Genomic DNA, 21,438 nt, shown 5'->3' on the forward strand with positions numbered 1-21,438 from the left:
AAACATTATAAACAAGTGCCAGTGGTTGCATGTGGAAATATGTTGTCATGGTGTTTTCTTGATACAGGCCTCTAAGCTCCTTTATTTCTCCGGCAATCAAGCATGGCCTATCAGAGCTTCTTCTTGGCATCTAAAATAATAAAATTGTTATATAATTAATATTGGTAAGAACAACGCAAACAAGGCCCTGAAAAATATTTGCTGGTATATTTAAATATGATACGGTACACTGCTTCCCAAGTAGAGTAGAGCTAGTCTTCAATTTTTATAGGTCGACGCTCAGACTTTTGTGAAACTTCTCAGCATATTTCTTGTCATGTGAGAGACTTTGTCTTGTTTGTGAAAAAGGTTGCAAACTCAAGTGGAGAAATGTTAGCTTATTATAGAAACCGGAGACCAAACATGGCCTACTGGCGCTATAGTTCTGGGGGCCATTTAATAGCTGCCGGGAGCTTTGAGGCCTGTTGATCGTGTGTAATACCATATAATTTTTGTTTTTTGTCATGGCAATGTCCTATAATTTTTTAACAGTTTTTATAACCATCAGTCCATCACACTTTCAAAGCAGGTATGTGACAAGAAATAAAATATATCTGACTCCAGTGATCTGAAGTTCTGTAGCCAGAGCTGATGAAAGAACTTTTATCAGTTTTAACCCTGAAGCAAATTATTTTTAACATGTTTTTCAACATTGCATTATGTTAGCATCAATCTGTCAGCAGCATTATGTCAGCATGAACCTGTTATTCATTCATAGGTTTTTATATTTTATTTAATAGTCATTCGTAAAGATTGCATAAAAAAGTAGTTTGTTTTGTTGCAGAAGCTTGATGTGTAATACAATTTTTTTTGTAAAATTGTGCATTAATCAACGAAACCAAGTCTTAAAACATCCGAGTTTTTCGGGTGTCTACATTCTACAATACAAAACATTTTGAGATTGCAATTTATAAACTATCATGATTTTTTCCTGGAAAATGAGATTGTTTAAGTGTTAATTAATTAATGTTGTGAAGTCAAAAGCCATATTGATTAGGCTACAACTGAAGTTAAATCTCATCTATAATCCTAATTTTACTAATTATTGTGTAACCAATTTGGAAGTTTTAGTTATATTTGTTGTGGCACAGTTAATCTCATTATGCACATTTACTGATTTATGTTGAAAGGTTAAGTTATTGCAGTGTGTGATCCTTTGTTGGTCACAATTTGAATGCTTTAAATATCTGCATTGAATGTCATAAAATGACAAAATTGAAAGGTGAGACATCTATGACTCTATTTTGCTACATAGCTCATATGTATTTTTTGTATATCTGTTTTTTCTTGAGCTTAACAGTATTACAGTATATATATATAATGTGAGGTTTCAAAAATATTTAATTTAATTGAAGCTAGTAAAACTACATGTATTTTGAACACAGTAAAGATTAAGACAATATTCAAAATATATTACACATCCTGCAGTTATTATTCTAATTGTAATTTTAAAAAATCCAATTGCCTATTTGCCCAGTGCCCGCCAGTGAAACTTGTGCTATTCACAAGTCGAACATCAATGTCATTTGTGGTTCTCTATCACTTAAATTATATTGGGAATCTTTTTCAATTGGTATCATATCAATGATGAAGATCTGCATGCCTTGGATGATGAAATCAAAGGTTGGCTGCTCTCTAGCAGCCTAACAGTGTAGTCCGGAAACATCGAGAAGCTGGAATGATAAAAGGATAGACCCTTAGCCCCAAATGCATATCACGACAAGTGATATCACGTATTTAGTTTTAAAGCATTGTAGGAAGAATACCAGGTGATCCATTGCAATCTCTTTTTCAGCTATTGTTCAGTTTGAGTATGAGGCAACTGCTCCAGATGAACTAACACTGCAAGCAGGAGATGTGTTGACTGATGTAAAGCAGATTGAACCAGGATGGTGTGAAGGGATTCTGAATGGAAAGAAAGGCGTTTTTCCTGACAACTTTGTTAAGGTTTGGAATCTGTTTCAGTTTGGCAATAAAATATTTAAATCCAACTCAATAATATATAGAGTGTTGACTATTATTCTAATCAAGGGTTTATATACTGTATCAGTAAAATGTAAATAAAGTTGCACAGTGCACACTTCTGGTGTCTTCAGTTTCGTGCTGAAGCAATCATCAGATACATGTGTAGTGAAACCATCTACAATTCCTCTATTAAGAAGTTTATTACGCTAAAATGCAACTAGGTTGTTCTGACGACATAAACTGCAAACTGAATTGAGACTGAAAATAAACACCAGTAAAAACGACAAAGGAACTTAAGGCAACGTAACAAAGCAATCAGCAACGAAGCAATCAGCAACAACGTAAATTACAATGCAACTTAAAGCAATAACACGTCATTCACCCCTTCCATAGATTATCAATAGGGATCAACAAAAATTAAAGGCGCTAATACATTAAATACATTTAATTAATTTACAAATCTGTTTGGCGGTCGCCTTGAACGAGATGAGCGCCGGGGCATGGGGCGCTCGCTGGAATCAGTCGGTATATGAGTTTCCGATGACGGGGCAGGAGCATCTTCATTGACAGACTCATTATTAGTTGTTATTTGTTCGGGAATTTCGACAGATGGATTGTTTATCCCTTCGTTTGGACTCCCGGGATCCGGCAAACTAGGAGTCGACTCGTCAAGGCCACCACGAGCAGTTGGAGCGATGTCACGAATTGACACTGTGGTTTCGCGTCCGTTCGCGAAACGAACGTGCGCGTAGTTCGGAGTTGCATGAGTCATTTCCACTTCTTCGACAAGCGGTTCATACTTGCTAGCACGAACGTGTCGTCTCAATAAAACCTTTTGAGGACATTTAACCCAAGTAGGTATGGAAAGACCTAGACTTGAACGACGCTGAAAATTAAAAAATCGCTCGTGTGGCGTCACGTTTGTTGCAGTACATAATAAAGAGCGCATAGAATGTAAAACATCAGGTAGAACACACTCCCATTTAGAAATAGGAAGATCTCGAGTTTTCAAAGCAAGTTTTACAGAAGTCCAAATTACGTCGTTGTATCTTTCGCATTGGCCATTAGCCCGTGGATTGTATATAGAGGTTCTGCTGGTAGGAATACGCAAACTGTACATGTAAGACACAAAATCCTTAGACATAAACGATGCACCTCTATCCGAATGCACATAACCACATTTACCAAACATTGCAAAAAGACTAGACATGCACGAGATTACAGTTTCAGTGTCTACTTTACTACAAGGAAAGGCGAAAGGAAATCGAGAGTACTCATCTACTACAGTCAGAATGTATTTGTTATTCGTAGCAGAAGGTAAAGGTCCTTTGAAATCGATGCTTAAGCGCTCCATAGGTTGCGTAGCTTTTATCAATGGAATTTCAATTGGCTTGTAGAACTTAGGTTTCAACTCAGCACAAATTTCACAAGCGGATGTCATTTTACGGATGTCATCAATAGAATAAGGCAAATTCTTTGTTTTAACATAATGATGCATGCGAGTTACTCCAGGGTGGCATAAGGCCGCATGAATTTCATACAACGAATTGTCCATCATAGTTGCACAATACACTCTAGATAAAGTGTCGGGAGCAGTATTATACTTCCCTGCTCGATAAACAATTTCATAATCGTACTGTGATAGTTCCAGTCGCCATCTCAAAATTTTTGCGTTTTTTACCTTGCCATGGTTGTTGCTGTTGTACATGAATGCCACCGATTTTTGATCTGTGACAAGTTTGAATCGGCGTCCCGCTAGAAAATGACTCCATTTTCGAATGGCTTCGATAATTGCCGTCGCTTCTTTCTCTATGCTTGAGTGAACCTTTTCACTTTTGTTGAGTGTCCTGGAAAAAAAAGCAACGGGTCGCCCGTTCTGATTTAAAGTGGCTGAAATGGCAATGTCAGATGCGTCAGTTTCTACTGTAAATGAAATTTCTTCATCTATCACCCCAAGCGTAACTTGAGCCAATTCAGCTTTCAACGTCGCGAAAGAGTTTAGGGCTGCATCATTCAGAGGAAAGGTAGTGTTTCGAATTAGAGGCTGAATCTTGTCAGAATAACGCGAAATCCATTGCGCATAATACGCAAATAAACCGACAATCCTCTGCTGTTGTTTACTACTTTTTGGAGGCGGGATTTTTAGTAAAGATTCCACTCTTTCGGGGTTAGGACTTAAAGTACCTTTAGAGATTCTATATCCAAGCAAGTCGATTGTATCTGCCGAATAAGTACTTTTTGCTTCATTGAAAGTTAGATTGCATTCTCGAGCTACTGCAAGAAATTTTGATAAATTTTGATCGTGCTCTTCTTGGGTTTTCCCGCAAATGGTAATATTGTCAAGATAAGCGTACGTACCTTTGCACTCGTAGTCTTTGATAATGTTGTCCATTATCCGTTGAAAACCAGGCACTGCATTCGTTAGACCAAACGGCGTTCTCTTCCATTGCCACAAGCTTCCATCGGCTTCGAAAGCAGTGTAATTTCGATCTTGCAGAGGAACTTCTACCTGGTGGTACGCACTTTTTAAATCTAGCGTTGTATAGATGCTGTTCCTAGCAACATTGTTCACTACGTCTGACATAAGAGGTAAAGGATACGCGTCCAAACAAGTGAATTTGTTTATGGTTTGGCTAAAATCGATGACCATACGCTTTTTGTGATTTTCTTGAGTGACCACAAGAGGTTGTGCTCGCCATGGCGAACGACTCGGCTCAATTAAACCTTCCTTATAAAGTCGCTGCACCTCTGAAGAGATAAAACTTCTATCGGCTTGAGAATACTTTCTAGGCTTTGTAGCAATCGGATGGCACTCCTTCCTTAAGTGTTTGAAAAGCTGTATTGAAGTAGACGTTTTAATAGCTTCTAATGCTCCGATCTGTAACGTTGGCATAGGCCCTCCAAATTGAATGTTCACGCTTTTGTGCTGTTTCATAAAAGTTTGTCCGATAATTAGGTCGGTCAGCAAATTTTTCAAAACAGTGACTCCTACATTATCATACTCTTGTCCAAAAAGCGCGACTTTTACGTTACAGATTCCTAAACTTTGCGATGAACATCCTTTCACGGCTAAACCAATGCGGCATTCACTTTCTTCAAGATTTAGATTTAGACGCTTTCTTAAACGGTCGCTCATGTGACAAAGGGTAGAGCCAGTGTCGATGAGAGCATTGGCTTGAACTCCGTTAACTGTAACAGGGACGTTGACCTTTGCGTGGGTGTCGAAAGATTCGGTTGTCATATTCATAATGACATCTCGTGGAGTAGAAGCAGATGAATAAATAGGTTTTCGATTTACCCTGGAAAGACGACAAACTTTTGAGAAATGACCTTTTTTAGAACATTTGAAACAAATAACTTCACGAGCAGGGCAATATCTTCTACTATGTCGCCTATTTCCGCAATAGTTACACTTTTCAACCAACGCGGCGCTAACATCTGAGCTTTCTTCCTTATCTGAAGAATCTTCAATTTTAAAGGTAGGACGTGTTTCAAAAGCTGTTGCGCCACAATCAAGTGAAGACGGAGTCTGGCTCGCAGTCATTTCGACACGATTGCAAAACGTTTGGGCATCATCTAAGGATCGAGCTTTATCAAAAGTTTGTTGTAGCGAAGCATTTTTCTCCTCTAGCAAGCGTTGTTTAATGTGATTTGACGAAATCCCAGCGATAAACGAGTCACGTATAGCTTCCTCTTTATGCGCAACTGCCGATACGGCCCGAAAGTCACAGGAGAGGCTCAATCGCTTTAAGGTCTGCATGTACTCGTCTAGTGATTCATCTGGCTTCTGCTTCCTAGTTTTTAAAACAAATCGAGAAAACATGGGGTTAGAAACCTTTTCAAAAAGGCGCTTCAGTTGTTCGATAGCTTCATCATAATTTGTTGTCTCACACACCAGTTCATATATTGAAGCGTCTATGTGATTTATAAGCAAATTCAACTTGTCTTCAGCTGAAACTTCTCCGAGCTTTTCTAGATAAATTGTAAAAGACTTGTACCAATGCACCCATTGTCGTTTAGCGTCTTTACTTTGCGGGTCCGCAGCTAAGAGTCTAGGGCGCAAGTCTTTTAGATCCATACTTTATTAGCGTAATAAAATGTAGTGAAACCATCTACAATTCCTCTATTAAGAAGTTTATTACGCTAAAATGCAACTAGGTTGTTCTGACGACATAAACTGCAAACTGAATTGAGACTGAAAATAAACACCAGTAAAAACGACAAAGGAACTTAAGGCAACGTAACAAAGCAATCAGCAACGAAGCAATCAGCAACAACGTAAATTACAATGCAACTTAAAGCAATAACACGTCAACATGCTCATTTAAACATGACGAAATGTTATTTGAATAAATAAGCGCAAGTCCAATGAGTTTGTGGCTGGTGATTGCTTTGGTAAGAAACCTCTAAGAAGACAGCGCTTGACTTTTCAGGTTTGTCATTGTTATTGTTCTTACTTTGTTGTGATGCATTCGGCCGTGTTATTTGCAACTTCTACAATGTTTTTGTGGAATTAATATGAAGTTTGATTAATTATGTCTTGGCACTAAATATTTGGATATTTGCTCTTGCAGTTTTACATGGATGCAATTACCACTAAGTTTCATACTAAAAATGTTTAATTTGACAATTCGTTAGTTTCCTTTCACACACACTAAAACTGCCTGAAAAAAACTTGAATAATGCTTAAATCAGATTATACGATGCATCACGTATTTACTACAAAACATTCCTATTTTTTTAACTTTTTTCAGCTTGAAGACGATAAAAGTGCTGCCACTAACATTACGCCTGTTGAAACATCTAAAAAAGGTAACAAAAACTGTATACCATAAATTTAATATGACATGGCAGTTTTGGCTAGTTCGTCATCGTGTTTAAATTTTTAACACCTTGGCCTTGATTATGGTAGTTACTGCTTTGAGTAAAATCATTTTTAAAACTGTGTTTTTTAAATTTTCTTTTCAATAATAAATTATTTCTTGATATGCTTTAAGTGTAGCTATGCCTTAATGGTGGTGTGTTGCAATACTATACAAGTACTTGTATATCATGTTTGGTAGGTATCACGTTGTTGTCTTGATTGATTTCATTAGCAACTGTGGTGCATCGTGATCTACATCGTAGTATTTATCTCTCTTTTTAGTTGCAAGAGCTCAAATTAAAATTTTCACTAGCTATGCAGGTACAACTTCACCACAAGCTATATCATATCTTTTTCATGTGCTACCTGACTCTTTGCAGTGTCTACCTGTGTATTAGTATGGTGTTCGGTATTGTACAGTTGTTTTTATTCCTATACTATATTTTCATGTTGAAATTTGGAGTTTTCCTTCCTATGCTTCTTCTTATGCTAAGGGGATCATTATTATGACTTATGATTTTAACAAAAAACAAATGTGATGTTCATAAACCAACCTAATCTTGGATAACATGACTGATGAGTGTTTTTACAGCCTTGACTACTATGCGGTCTTTTTGGATTGAACATGTTTTTGTTTCATTTTTTATGCAGGCAAGTTGATTGGTTTATTAATTTTGCTGAAAAATCTTTGCCTCAATTTGATATTGTTATGTTGTTGCAGAACCAATACGTTTAGTTAAAGTTACCCACACGTACGACTCAACACAGCTGGATGAATTGGCTCTCACAAGTGGAGACATTGTGGAAGTTTTAGATGATGTAATAACGAAAATGTTGTCACTTGATATTTGTTAATGCTAATACAGTTGCTTTTCCCTTTTTTTAAAAGTACGATACCATACATAGAAATATTAGCTTCTTGAACTAAATTTCATTATAAACTGATTGATTGAAACTTAATCCTCGGACTGGGAAAGCTTTTTTAAGAGCTTAATCCTGGCAGTTTCGTATACTTGTAGAATGTAGATGCTTTGAACCACTGACGCAGGCCCGGTTACCGAGGTTGACAAAGTGAAGTTTCCGATTATTAAAGTGTTGTTGCCGGGGAATTATTCCATCCATTATATGCCGCTGAATGGAGAGCAGTCCTTAACGTGCGTTGCTCAATTGCAGACCTCGAGAGTCGAATCAGCTCTGCTTGATCTTAAAGCTTCTTTGATCACGAAGTCACGCGCTAACCAACGTGGCGGATGAGTACTGAGTAGGTGTATTAGGAAGGATTAACTCCTATCTCATGCATTCATTCCAAACGAGCAGATTCATATTATTGGTGTGTAAAAGATTGTGTAGCAATTTCTGTTTAGAATTAAGCTTTCAAATTAGTTTGGTAGAAAGTTTGTTTAAAGTACAAATTCCTTAACTGTTTCACAATATCAAAAATTTACATTAGATGGAGCCAGGTTGGGCCAGAGGTCGTTTAAATGGCAAGGAAGGTCTCTTTCCTACTAATTTTGTTGAGTCATACACCAAGAGTGATGCAACAAATGAAGGTCCGAAAAGTGAAGACGCTCACGATCAAATTCCATCAAACCAGGTGCTCAAATTGCATTTTAGCAATCTTTTGAGATCCAAACAATAAAATCGGTTTTTAGCGATTGTCGCTGAGCAGTCCTTGATAGCTTCATATTTCTTGGAGCTTCTTTTACTGTAAAAATGATTTCATCATATTCTTGTATTTTTCTATTTCTGTAATGAATAACTTCGCCCTTTTTCAACTTAGAACATAGAAGTTAAAGGTGAAAATGCTACCGTGGATGGCCCTAGCTTTGTTGCTGGTGATGCATCGGACACGAAAAAAGCTGAAGATAAAATACAGGTACGCATCATGATGAACTGACTGATTGCTTAAGATTGCAACTACCTGTCTTGCATTATTACTAGTACCAGTCGAACATGACCCGTTGAAGTTCTTGAATTTTGAAGTGAACTTTGCTGCGCAAGTGTCAAAGTAACTACACTTTCAAGAGAGCATTTTCATACCATCTTCCATACTCAGTATTATATGAGTTCAATTTGGCACATTTTTTTATCGAGAAAAGTTTGTGATGTATTTTAAGCATTAGACCTCTTTGGAGTACGTACAATAAAGAGAAATGTGATCCTACTGGTTTGATATATGGGGATGGCCAACGAGTGGCCTATCAATGCTTTGTTTGGCATTGTTGATATTGCTGTAGAGTTGCTTATGTTTCAATTTGAAGATTCAATTACCGTACCGTAGCATTTTTATAATAGATGGTTAGTCTTCGGTAAAATTTATGGTTGTTTTATTGGCTAGAGGCGTTTTTTTTTTATTTTTGCAATAATCGCATTCCTTGTTTCTATCTTAATTTTTATATCGTGGCCACTTTTGGTTGCACTTATAAAGAACAGATTTTAAGACTTTAATTTGTCTGTCAATTAGGCCTAAATTTCTTTTAACAATGCTTGGTCATAACTGCCTGCCAATGACAGCCAAAAGTCAAAGCAAACGCCACCTCACCGCAATGCTCATAGATCAGCTGCACACAAATGACATTCTTGTAGAGTCCAGCAATCCAATTGTTTAACTTTCGAACCCTATTAAGCCTGTAATGAGCCGCCCGCATTCACTGCAATACAAGTCTCTTCAATGACTTAAAGTTTCCCATTTAAAAAGGAGCCTTTTGTGGAAGCGACAGTGTTGACGAGCAAGCAGTCGCATCCGCATGTAGAAAGATGCCGGGCTACTTTTGACTACCCAGCAGGCACAGATGACGAGCTGTCACTCAAAGTTGGTGACGTCATTGTGATTACGAGCAAGGATTGTGAGGATCCTGGTTGGTGGGAAGGAGAAGTTACTGACAGCGATGGAAGGTATGGATTGTGGAAGCTAATAAAATTGAACACGGTATTAGTTGTCTTGTTCTAATACAAGCTTATTGATTCCTTTGGTAGATATCGCAGTGTTGGCAACCATTATTGCCATCCTCGGTAACGGGGGGACATCACCGGATTAAAACTGGACCAGTACATGTGATTATATTTCGACAAAGCAAAGTTAAAAATATAAAGCTTTTTTCATATTTTTGTAGAGTTACTGAAAAACTATTAGATACCATTCATTGCTGGTTCAATTTTTGTATTCCACAATTGTTTGTTACTGCGTACTTCGATGAGCTGGTAACTTCTGTACTCTCAAATGGTGCGTGACAAATCTAGTCAACAGAACTACTTCTTTAGTTAGGGCCATGATATCACCCACTTATAAGAGGGAGTCACTTCATCTTATTCATGCAGCGGTCATTATATTTCCCGTGTGTGTGCACATTTCATATGTGTTTGAAAGAGGTCCACACTAGAGTGATCAGCTCTACAGTGACAACTGACAGCCAATATTCTGACGCTGCAGTGACGATCATGACGGGCTCCTGGGGCTGTTCGAAATAAGTTTTCGTTGCACGAAATAAACTTTCTTTCAAGAAAAGCAGGTTGAAATAAACAGAGCGTAATTTGTCGCAAGACAACTGAATTCGAAACGAAATCGTGACTGAGGGGCGCCAATACGAAGTGTGTCTAACAAACTATTAGATCTTTGAAGAATATTGTTTACGACCCACCTATATGAAATTGTGATGCGTTTTGACAACGAAACGAAATCGCTTTGATGTTGAAACGAAATGTTTCAAAATGATTTTATTTTAGCAACTAGTTTGACTGTTTCTTTCACAGTGATATTTGTGGATGTAAAGGCTTTGAGCTAGTGTTGTAGGTTTTTATTCAGCTGTCAAACTTAATTACTTTACATCTCAATCTCAAAGCAGTAAGGTACATACAATACAGGGGCGTAATATTAACTTGTTAGTCGAAAGAAAAGGTTTTCAAACAACACATTGTTGACTTTTTCTGTTTGAACTTTATATCGTTGATAAGAGTTTTAGGTTTTGATATGACTTACTGAACAGAGGTGGATGCTGGTTTGGTTTTTACATTGTTTAAACGTCTCATGCGAGTCTATTTGCGTCAGACTTTAGGCGACTCCTAAAATATGCCCAAAACTCCCACACATGATCATTGACCATCAAGCCAAGTGTTTTAGCATACAGTAACTACTTTGTGTGTTTCGCTTATGCTTATCGTCATGTATATTTCTTTTTGTTACTACTGTACGGTATATAAGACTTCATAAAGGCCCCTTTTATATTAATGTTTGGTAAAAAATTAGGAAGAAGCTATAAACGATTTGTGCAATCTACTTATATAGTTTTCACTCGATGATCCATGATTAACCGTATCGTTTCCGCTGCTAAGTAAGTAAACTACTGCTATTGACAGATTTGTTTTTATAGAAAGCGCCATGGAGTTTTTCCTGACAATTTTGTCGAGCTAATACCTCCTGATGAAGGCAAAAAAAAGGTGTGAGAAATAAGTATAAAGTAACTTATCAGATTCGGTTAATAACTTTGGCTTTGAACAAGTTGTTATGCGAATATGATGTGGAACGCGTCTTAGTTTTTCAAATGTTTCACTTTGAGCTGACCACACAAAAAATATCATTGAAAAGACAAGTTTGTTTCCTTTCATCAAACATAAAACGCAACTTAGTAATAATCACGTCATCACGAGACCACTGTTTTCATTGGAGACAACGCGAACTTTACATTTCAAGTAGTCTTTTCTGTTCCGCTTTTTCGTTTCGCTTTATGAGCTATCTTGGTCAACTAAACTTGGTGAGAACTTAGTCGGCTACACACATTTAGTTTTTTTCACATGTGTTCAACGTCTGCTGAAGTTGAATTAACGTAAAGATTTTTTTGTGGAGGATTGTTCTTTTCCAAACCCACTGGCGGTTGCCCAGCCATTGAGCCTCAAGCATTTCGACTTTGAGCTTGCGATTACAGCTCAGCACGTTTTTCAATTAATGCACTTGTTAAACCTTGGCACCTTAAATTCGCTTGCGAAGGTTTTTTTGTCCATTGCACACATGAGTTATTGTAAATAAAAAAAACTGCTTGTCTGCTTTTACTATGCGGTTATAACCAGTTTTAGCTGGTGCCAACCCGACTTGTTCAACTTGTCATGGACAAAATAATTGCTAGTAGAGTAGTCATTTATTTTCATTTGCAGAAAAAGAATGACTATTCCGTATTTAGCATATTATGTAGCTTAATATGTGCTTTGTATTTAGGATATAGTCATAATTTTTAAATATAGCCAGTATTGTGATTGATTAGTTTTAACCGGTGCAATCTTGCAAACAAATTGACTTATTCGTCGACGTTATTAGCTGGTTTTTAATGACAAAAAAATTGGTAATAGGAAACTACCGACAAAACATCTGTGGACAAAAAGCCAGAAATTGAAGAAGAAGAAGAAGGTGAGAGATGCAGAGAGAGTAATTCACTGTTGGAAGTGCCTTGGTTTTGAGGGTCTGCTACTATTCGGTGAGTCCGATTCGGTGAGAGCCTTTTCGGTGAGAGCCTTTTTCGGTGAGAGCCCTATTCGTTGATTTTTTTGAAATTTTTTTTGAAAATTATCGGGTACCGTAGCCTAATTATCATTGCCGCCTTTACATCGTTTTAACATCGCTAAACGTTGAAATAAGACCCTAACCTGCAACCCTTAACCCAAACCCCTAACCCTTAACCCCTATCCTCTAACCCTATAACGGCAATGATAATTAATTAGGCTACGGTACCCAACAATTAAAAAAAAATCACCGAATAGGGCTCTCACCGAAAAAGGCTCTCACCGAATAGGGAACTCACCGATTTGGACTCACCGAAATGGGCCATTTCGTGGTTTTGAAATGGCGATTGTCAGCTATTGCGTTTTTTAATTTAAAGAAGTTTGATTGGGGACACTCAACACTGATCATAAAGCCAGAGTTATGGGTTCTGCGTTTTCGGCTTTGTTACTTTGTTTTTTTTGCTAGCTGAATACCGTATGGTACTTTCAATTGTCACAGTCAATGCGGTTGTTCAGGGTTGACAAAATCATCTTTTGTTTCATAGTCTTCCACAGGCCATCACTGCTATGTACATTTCAGGTCAATTGATCACACAAGAAAGACCGGAGTCTCCTCCAGCCCAAGCTCCTGCTACAAACGTGGATTCTCAAGTAAGAATATACATCTTTGTTGTAACAATAAAAAGAAAAACAAAGTAATTCTTAGTTTTTTTGATAAACTTTGTTTCGGTCTTTGCACATTTCAAAGTTCATGATTTTTATTCATTGCTCTAAATTCCAATCATTCACCGGCAATATGTTTTAATTCAACAAGATCCAAGAATCATTTGTGTTTGAGTGTGTCAATCTTTTCAGCGATTGACCTGCTGTTTGTAGGCTGTTCCTTGGTTTGTAAGCTGAAACGGTGATTTCATAAGCCCACCAAACTTTGCATGCATGCTTGAAGCAGACGAAGAAAAAATCAACAAAACAATACAACAAAGCTCAACCCAACAGCTAGTTTCTTATGTGATGGAATTCTTAACAGTTAAGGTGTATTGTGAAAAAAAAAACTATTATGCTGAAAGGATAACGTCTTGTATTCCAAGTAACATGAGCATTAATTTCACCATAGCGTTCGGCAATAGATTTGAATGGGCTTTGTAAATCATCGAACCTAGTCTTTACGTTCTCAAGTAAGAATGGTTTAACTAAATTCTCTTTTAATTTAGGTGGCTGTGCAAGAAAGCGGAGGCAATGCAGGTGAGCTTGAATTTATGGTCATGCTTGAATGCTGCTGATTGAAACAACTGAACCATGTCGTGCTCATTCCTACAATATCGCTAGTTCTGGTACTTTTTTAGGTAGAATTGTTGGGATTTCTTCAACTTACGTAACGGCTGGAAAAGCCAAACCTACCTGAAATCCTGAATACGTTCCGAATTTGTCCAAACCATAAATTATTTACTGTAGTGCCCTATTATTATCAGTTAGAGTGGTATTACGAAACTTGCAGATGATGACACCGACTTGCGATGCTGTATGGTGTGCTTAATCGTATTTACCAACATCTCAATGGTGTTGGATTTTCACGCTTGCAATGTCAATATGTCGTACAGCATTTATTTTTGTTCTTCATGCACATTTAAAACAGCTCGCTGAATTTCACGAGATTGATTACCATAAAAGATGAATTGTAAGAAAGTGAGTGCCCGTCTATAACTCTATATGATTGTGATTTCGTTCATTGCCTTGACTTTGCCTTGAACGATTTTGTTCCAAAAGCATTGTTATTGACGTCATCTAACACAAAGAGCATGTGATGAGGTGACGTGAAAAGGACTCTTCGTCATATCGGTTATTTTATAGTTATAACATCCATGGCCACCTGGAGATGCGGCCTGTTTTGTCACATTTTGCAGATTTTGATTACAGCTGCTGCTAGTGCTTGACTGACATTTTTTGAGATGTTTTTATTTTTTGCGGTTTCCTAATGACATAAAACTTTTTTGTTGCCTTGGGGAAGCAGTAGCAAATGAGAAAAAGTAAGTTGAAAAACGCAAAATCAGACTGTTATTGAAAATTAACAGTCTGACTAAAATCTTTGAAATCAAATTTTCTTTGTTTTTCAACATGTGAGGATGTTAAAACCTATTGTGTCATCTGGGGAAAAGAATAAAGAAAGCGTAAAAATCTAATTTTTAGAAAAATTTATTTAAACGTTTGCCCAAAGTTAGAAAAACCTGGAAATTTCTGCAAAATGTGACAAATCAGGCCGTAACTTTAATTGGCCATGTAACATCTTATTGCAACTCAATTGTAAATGTGGTTAACATTAGCAGAGTTGGTTATGTCAAATACAATCAAGGTGGAAAACTCGTTTTCACCGTTGTCGTTATCCTTAAACCAGTGAAATACATTTTTATTTAAAACAAATTCCATAAAGAGCTTCGAGATACAGAATTTGGTAATTTTAACGGGTTATATTTACCCGGCAAACTTTCTTGCGGAATGCTGTATCAGCCATGCTATATATCAACCGGCTTAGTGGTTAGTGCGCCTACCTCTGAATCGGTAGGCATGGGTTCGATGCGTTGTCGGTATCGAATTTGTAAAGCGCTGGGTAGCAGCGCATTCTGCGATGGACACAGCGCTATATAAAAACAAGCGTTATTATCACTGCGTCGGTACATAGTAGTAAAAACATCTTCATTAAATTTCAATCTGACAGCTTCCGATTTTGCGGAGTTGATTGGCTCTGCCACTGACGAGCGGCAGCTAACTCATCCCAAACGAGTTGCTGGCCCGAAGAACAGAAGGAAACCTGCTGATACCAAACGTCGGAAGCGGGTAGGGAGCATGTTTTATGAGCTCAGTGACCATGGAGCGAGCAGATTAATTCACAATTATACTTTTACTATACAAAAACAACTGAAGTAATAAACATTTAATAGACCTAACACTACTGTCCCTACTTTGAATTTTTTTTTTTTAATTCTAAACTTAAAAGCCTGATTTTTTGTACCCAACTGCGTAAAATTGCTCCACAATTTTGCGATACCAACTCTGTAAAATTATTAGGCATAAAGCATCTGCAGTAGTTTTGTACTAACAGTGGTCGTGATCAAGACGAATTTGATGACCAACTTCATTTCATTTTCTATTTATCAGGCAAACGAAGCCGCAGAAGCAAATGATGCTGTTGAAGAATCTCCAGATTCTGAACCGGAAGAGTTTGAAGCAGAACCTCAGCCTCAAGAGTCGCCTAAACGGGGACCAACTCGAGGTATTCAGGTCATGCCTGCATTGGGTGGGGGAGAGGACCCCGGGGAGAAGCCATCGTGGATGGTACAGTTAAAGAAAAGAAAGTCTCAAAAGAAACCCGACGGTGCAGCGTTTCTTAATAAAACTGAAGAGCCCGAGAAACCAGCTTGGTTGTCAAACCTTCAAAAATCAAAGCTTGCAGAAGAAGAGAAAACCCCACTACCTGAACCCAAACCTAGCCCTAGTGCAGCGTCATCGAACCTTACCCAACAACCGCCCCAAAAGCCAGCCCAGCCTCAAAAGCCAAAGCAGGCACCTGCTCGGCCACCAATTTCTTTCAAAGCCGTCACTGAAGCAAACAGTCCGGAGTTGAAGCGACACGTCAAAGCTGACAATGTAAATCAAGTACTGGTGAGTTAACATACCGTGCGTACACGTTCTGCCGAGGCATGACATAGATTTTTTTGCTTTTTATCATTAACTTAATCCAGAACTCTAAAAAGTCCAAAGAAACCAGTAATTATAGTTCACAATATGCAACCACAGCGCCTCAACCAATAGAAAGACATTGCGAAACCATTGCAATATTTGAGATTTGTGACTTAGTTACTTGGTCCGCCATGTCATTGGCTTACCCATTAACCCAGTTGGTTATACAAAAATACACCTACTTCGTTCATACAGTTAAGTGGAGTTAACTTTTCCCACTTTTGATACGTAATAAGTACAGTGCTAATTGTAATGAAGCCGAAACGTATTGCCACTGTGCAATCTATTTCAGCAAGCAAAGTGTCTGCTATTGTAACAAAACGAGGTTAGATTGTTGTACCAGATGCCATGATTTAAAACGTAAGCGATGGATGCAAATGTGTTGTGAATGAGTACAAGTATTGTCTGGGTTATCAATTTGTGTGACTTCGCAGTTGACATGCACTGTTTAAAGTTAAACTGTCTTGATATGAAGAGTTTTTTTCGTTGTTAAAGTTTAACTCGTAACTGTCGCACTGACAGCAAGTCGCCTTTTTGCAAGTGTTCCTCTGTGACTGTAAATTCAATAATCTTTGAACTTTTTTATGGAGGGATGAGTTTACCACTTATTACATTCGTGTTTTCCTATTAGCATTTGTATCTATGCCAGCGACATATCAAACAACTGTTAATGAATATTTGATCTTGCAACCTTTTGACGTTCTATTCATTGGCGTGATGGTGCATCACACGTTGCAGTTGATTCTAATCTTGATATATTGATTTTTTGTTTAAAGATGTTTTGTAAGTATAACATCGTCAGCTTATGACTGGGCAAGTTTTTTTTCTACTTATTTTACGTGATATGCCATTCTTGGACAGTGTTACTGATACTGAATGCTCGATAAAGCTGAGTTAATGCCGTCGCTATATTAATGTAGTGATTTTACCAAACAGAATAAAGCTTGAAACTTTGATTTGTAGATAAGTAACATTTCACCATTGTTACGTTTAGCCGAATCAAAAGCCATCCATCGATGCCCAGAAGCCAGTGGCCCTAACGAAGCCCAAATTACCCCCTCCACCCAAGATCAAACCTGTTCATACCGGAGCAAAGCCGTCGTCAACATCCATTGATGAACTGAAAGAAGAATTGAAAGCTTTCAAAGAGCACTTTGCCAACTTTCGACAAGAAAGCGTGTAAGCTGTGACCCTTGACATTGATCTTTTATGTGATAGTTTTCTAGATAAGCAACATCACTTAAACTTGTAAAAGTTTATGATGTTGGTGCATTGGCGTCGTTTATGGAACGGCCCTCTACTCTATTCTGTTTGAAACCTTTTTAGAAGATGATGGATTCCAATAGTTCGTGATTCGTAACTTTTTTACTTGTTGGCTCCACCTTAAAATTACCAACCCATTCTCGAACCCCTTCCTAGATTGGCAGAAAATTAATAGTCGTCCACAATTGAGAATTTTGGGTAAAAGCCCTGCAAACAAGCATAGTTTGTAACATTTTATAACTAACCCTAATGTTTCTGCATCCACGTATTTCCTGGGAACAGGTCGCGCACCCCTTGATGGTGAGTGCATCCCCGGGTAGGAACCCCTGGTTGATACAGTCATCCTCAGCAACGAGGATAACAAAGTTCATCTTGAAAACAAACCAGCTGAAGGGTTTTTATTTCTTCAAATTTGTTTTTCTTAACGTCGCTTTATTGCCGCGACTTATTTAAACTAGTTGCAAACCTTTGCTGTTGTGTGACGTAGAGACGTATCACTTTCAACTTGTTGTACAGGAAGGAAATGCAAAGGTTGTCAAAGGAGCTAGATGATGAAAAAGCACTTCGCCAGGCTTTGCAGGTGGGAGCCTATCGGCTTTCGTGCTGTTTCGACGTTAAACTACACTAGACGATGAAACAGAAAGGCGTGCAACATGAGGCTTATGATGCATTGCGGAGTCTCACTTGTAGTTAGGCTTTTCGGTGTCGATTAACATATTAAGGCATGTTCCACTGTGATTTTCTTTCCAATTCACAACTTTTCTTACAACGTTTCAAATTCGTTTTTTTTTGCAGAAAGACATGGCAACACTTCTCAAGCGTGACGGTTCAACCACTTAAAGAAACAAGCCTTAGAAAGTAACATTTTATTTGTTTGCGTCGGGTACAATTGAGTAAATGTAAATAGTTTTATTATCACAAACCGCAGAAAATTTAAAAAATGTCTGCCTCGGTACCTTATAATGTGGTAAATGTAGTGTTAAAATACAGATGGTTTATTTATAACCGTCGAAAGACAGGTCTTTTGCTCTTTAATTTTCCATCGTATATTTTCAATTTTGTTTGTCCTTTTCCGCAGCAGCGACCGCAGGTTAAGCATGCTAGTTTGATTAGTTTACGGTGCTTTTGCTTTTTCGATCAAGAATGTAACGGTTGTCTTGCTTTCAGATTACTTGCTTACTCGCATCGATTATTATTATTGTTATTATTTACAATATCCACAGTTTTTATTTCTTTCTATTCACGCGTATATGAATCAATGCTTGCAGTTTTTATGCAAAAACTTTGACTTTAAAATCTTGAAAGTAATTTCAAATGACTGACCGTAATATGCTTTATGTGCTACAGGGAATCCCAGCAAGTGATGTAATTTAAAGTAACAAGAGAATGTATTTTCATACATGACGATCGACAAAACTGGCTATTTTTATCATTGTGCGTTGTATATCTATATCGTTAAATGAATACTATCGTTTGTTATATATTACAATGGCTAACAATTAATGCTTTAACTGAGGTATTCCTTTAGACTGACAAAGTCCTTTACATGACGTTTTATAACGTAATTATAACTTTGCTCGCCTGATGGGTTTGAGATGATCGGTGTGAAAACCGCGTTGTTGGTACATTATTATTTTCTCATCACATTCATCATGCTTTAGTTTCATGATATTTATCACATGATCAACGATCACAATTTTATCACGTGCAGTTTTGTGGCAATTGTTTACAACAATTTTGCTTGGTTTGATCCATGGCGCAATTTTAAAATGTTTGCTTTTGTAAGCCTTGCAGTGCTAAGATGTAATTTCTGGTATACATCGATTCGATAAACCACTAAGCCTATTAATCGAAGTTATTCCAACACCAAACAGTTTTTCGACAACTGATTTAAAAATAATTGATATTTTACTGTACCTTATGACTATGCAATGTAACAGCCACTCCGTAGCCTACATAGCCAGAGCGTTCAAAGATCGACTTACGAAAATTCAACTATAATATTTCGACGTTCCTGGCACTGGGTGCAGTGCCCATCTGATGAACACTGCAGCCAGCACCAGATAACTAAATGTCCTCATGAACATTTAAAGTTTTCAGTATTCCGTTCAGCACTGGAAGTTTACAACTAGTGGAAAGAATAGGACAGTTGTGATGGAGTTTAGTAGGTTGAAGCAGCTTCTTTATGCTGTTGTCATTCTTTTCACAGTCCATATGCATGGGAATGTTTCTAGCTCGCATTGAATTTAACGTTTCAATATCCTTTCCAATAGATGGTTATTTCGTAAGAGCCGCCCAGCCCGTCACGGTGCTGTTGCGTTTGTGCGGTGCGTATTTTTACATCAAATTTATTTCGTTATACTTATACTCAACAAAACACGTTTAAATTTTATAAAAATTTACATATGATCATTTCATAGAGTTGCAGGTCCCTCATCCCTTTTTTTCAAAAATGATGCAACTCTCTTGCAATGACATATTTTTATCCAACGATTGTGTGAAATTGCTTACACTCTGATGGTTGTACGGCTGTAAGAATTGAAAATACCAAGATTTTTAGGCCCAGTCTTTTACCTTTGATTTTGTCTGTGGAACATAACTCATTAACAGGGTATCCACTATCCATATCCTGGTATTCTGTATTCGTTGAGGTTACAGAGAAAGTTGCTTTAAATTTGAACCACTGATCCATACCCAAGCCATCAAAGCACTCATTTAGAATGCAGCTTATGCCAGTTTCATTTCTCAGCCCTTAATTATTTTCTCTGATGCTCTTGTTCAAACGAATTACAGTACAGTACTCACATGTGATTTTTTTAATACTTTTTAGTATGAGATGCCTTTTTATTCATTTTTTGTTCCACTATTTTTGTGAAACACCTTTTCATATCACCACTAAAAGTTTTTTTTTTCTACCTTTAAAGGGTTGTATGGTTTCATTCATATACTATACAATCTATAACTAAAGCATCATTTAGTCTTTCAAGGTTAATTATTGATTCTCGTCCGCAATTGTTTTGTTGGTGTAATCTTTATTCGCTTGCTTCTGTTTTGCATACGAGCTATTCGTTCAAGATCATGATCTCCACGTGTTCTACTGAATTTGTTCTTTTCTTACTGAAAAGTGACGTTTTCCTGCTGAAATTTAACGTATTTTACATCCCAATGCTTAAAGAGTGTGACGCTACAGAATTTCAATGAAGGTTTACGAAGCCTTGATATTTTATTCATTGTGAAATTAAGGCACTTTTTCTGATGTGTTTTTCAGCTTTTCGTCGAATACAATTCATTATCTTAATTTTGCTTCAAAAAGCCAGAACCTATATTTTATGACGTTTGAAATATCAAGTATGCATCTCATAATCTTTTTTACGCTTGCCGCAAGAAGGAAACCTAAACTTAGAAAAATACATGAAAACAACGTCTTGATGATATGTTTATTGAAATGTAGAAGTATTTCTTAGTATGTGAGGCTATGACGAACTGAAGGTTAAGTTTATGAGAACAAATCCTAGCGTATGTTTCAAAGTGATTAGTTTTGTTGTTGAAAATGCGATCAGAAAAAAATTGTTTGATGTGTTCTAATCGTGCACTACGGTTAACTGGTTATGCTAGTGGTAGTTACAGAAATCATATGCAATAGATTGAGTTTCGCTTTTAGCAGCATGATCTTTGCTTACGTCACTATGTAGATACTAACGATCTGTTTTAGCCTGATGCTGTGAGGTCGCTGTGGTAAATGATAATAGCGAATTGCACCAGCTTTCGGAACACAGTTTTCTAGTAATGTGCTATGACGAATGTTGTTGTCAGTGAGTCGTTGTTTTATGCGACTCTTTTGTTTGATTTGAGGCTGCTGTGAGTTTCTGTGTTAGGCGTTATTGCTGCGAAATTTTGTTGAATCAGTTGATTAATTGATTAAGTGACGTAGTTCTTCCATGTCGGGACGGTTGTTGATCTTTGGACTCCGTCTATTTATGAAAATGGCCTCTTTGAAGCGCAATTGTACCGCATCGTTTTCTCTGACAATGATTGTAAAAAGTCGGCGAGGCACTGTTATTGATGATTAAAGACCGAACTTTTATCTA

At 37.4% G+C, this 21,438-nt stretch overlaps 1 protein-coding gene across 1 annotated transcript; it reads left to right on the forward strand.

Annotated features, from left to right (window-relative positions):
• Positions 1–1,168: 1,168 nt before the first annotated feature.
• Positions 1,169–20,779, forward strand: LOC145787320 (uncharacterized). The gene is made up of 16 exons (XM_082599042.1): positions 1,169–1,261; positions 1,835–1,986; positions 6,759–6,816; positions 7,590–7,687; positions 8,319–8,462; positions 8,649–8,744; positions 9,567–9,763; positions 11,236–11,302; positions 12,206–12,263; positions 12,936–13,006; positions 13,567–13,597; positions 15,066–15,184; positions 15,506–16,009; positions 17,082–17,266; positions 17,867–17,930; positions 18,146–20,779. The coding sequence occupies exons 1-16, from the start codon at positions 1,246–1,248 to the stop codon at positions 18,188–18,190; spliced, it is 1,905 nt and encodes a 634-aa protein (XP_082455168.1). The 5' UTR covers positions 1,169–1,245; the 3' UTR covers positions 18,191–20,779.
• The last annotated feature ends 659 nt before the right edge of the window (positions 20,780–21,438 follow it).

This window comes from Aplidium turbinatum, chromosome 18 (assembly GCF_918807975.1).
Source record: "Aplidium turbinatum chromosome 18, kaAplTurb1.1, whole genome shotgun sequence".
Lineage (NCBI taxonomy): Eukaryota > Metazoa > Chordata > Ascidiacea > Aplousobranchia > Polyclinidae > Aplidium > Aplidium turbinatum.

What these genes read in the sequence shown, in the direction of transcription:
- LOC145787320 (XM_082599042.1), top strand. An exon ending in ATCAAATTCCATCAAACCAG is followed by an intron (nt 8,463 to 8,648) that starts GTGCTCAAATTG and finishes TTTTCAACTTAG; the next exon opens with AACATAGAAGTTAAAGGTGA. An exon ending in AGAAAGCGGAGGCAATGCAG is followed by an intron (nt 13,598 to 15,065) that starts GTGAGCTTGAAT and finishes TCAATCTGACAG; the next exon opens with CTTCCGATTTTGCGGAGTTG.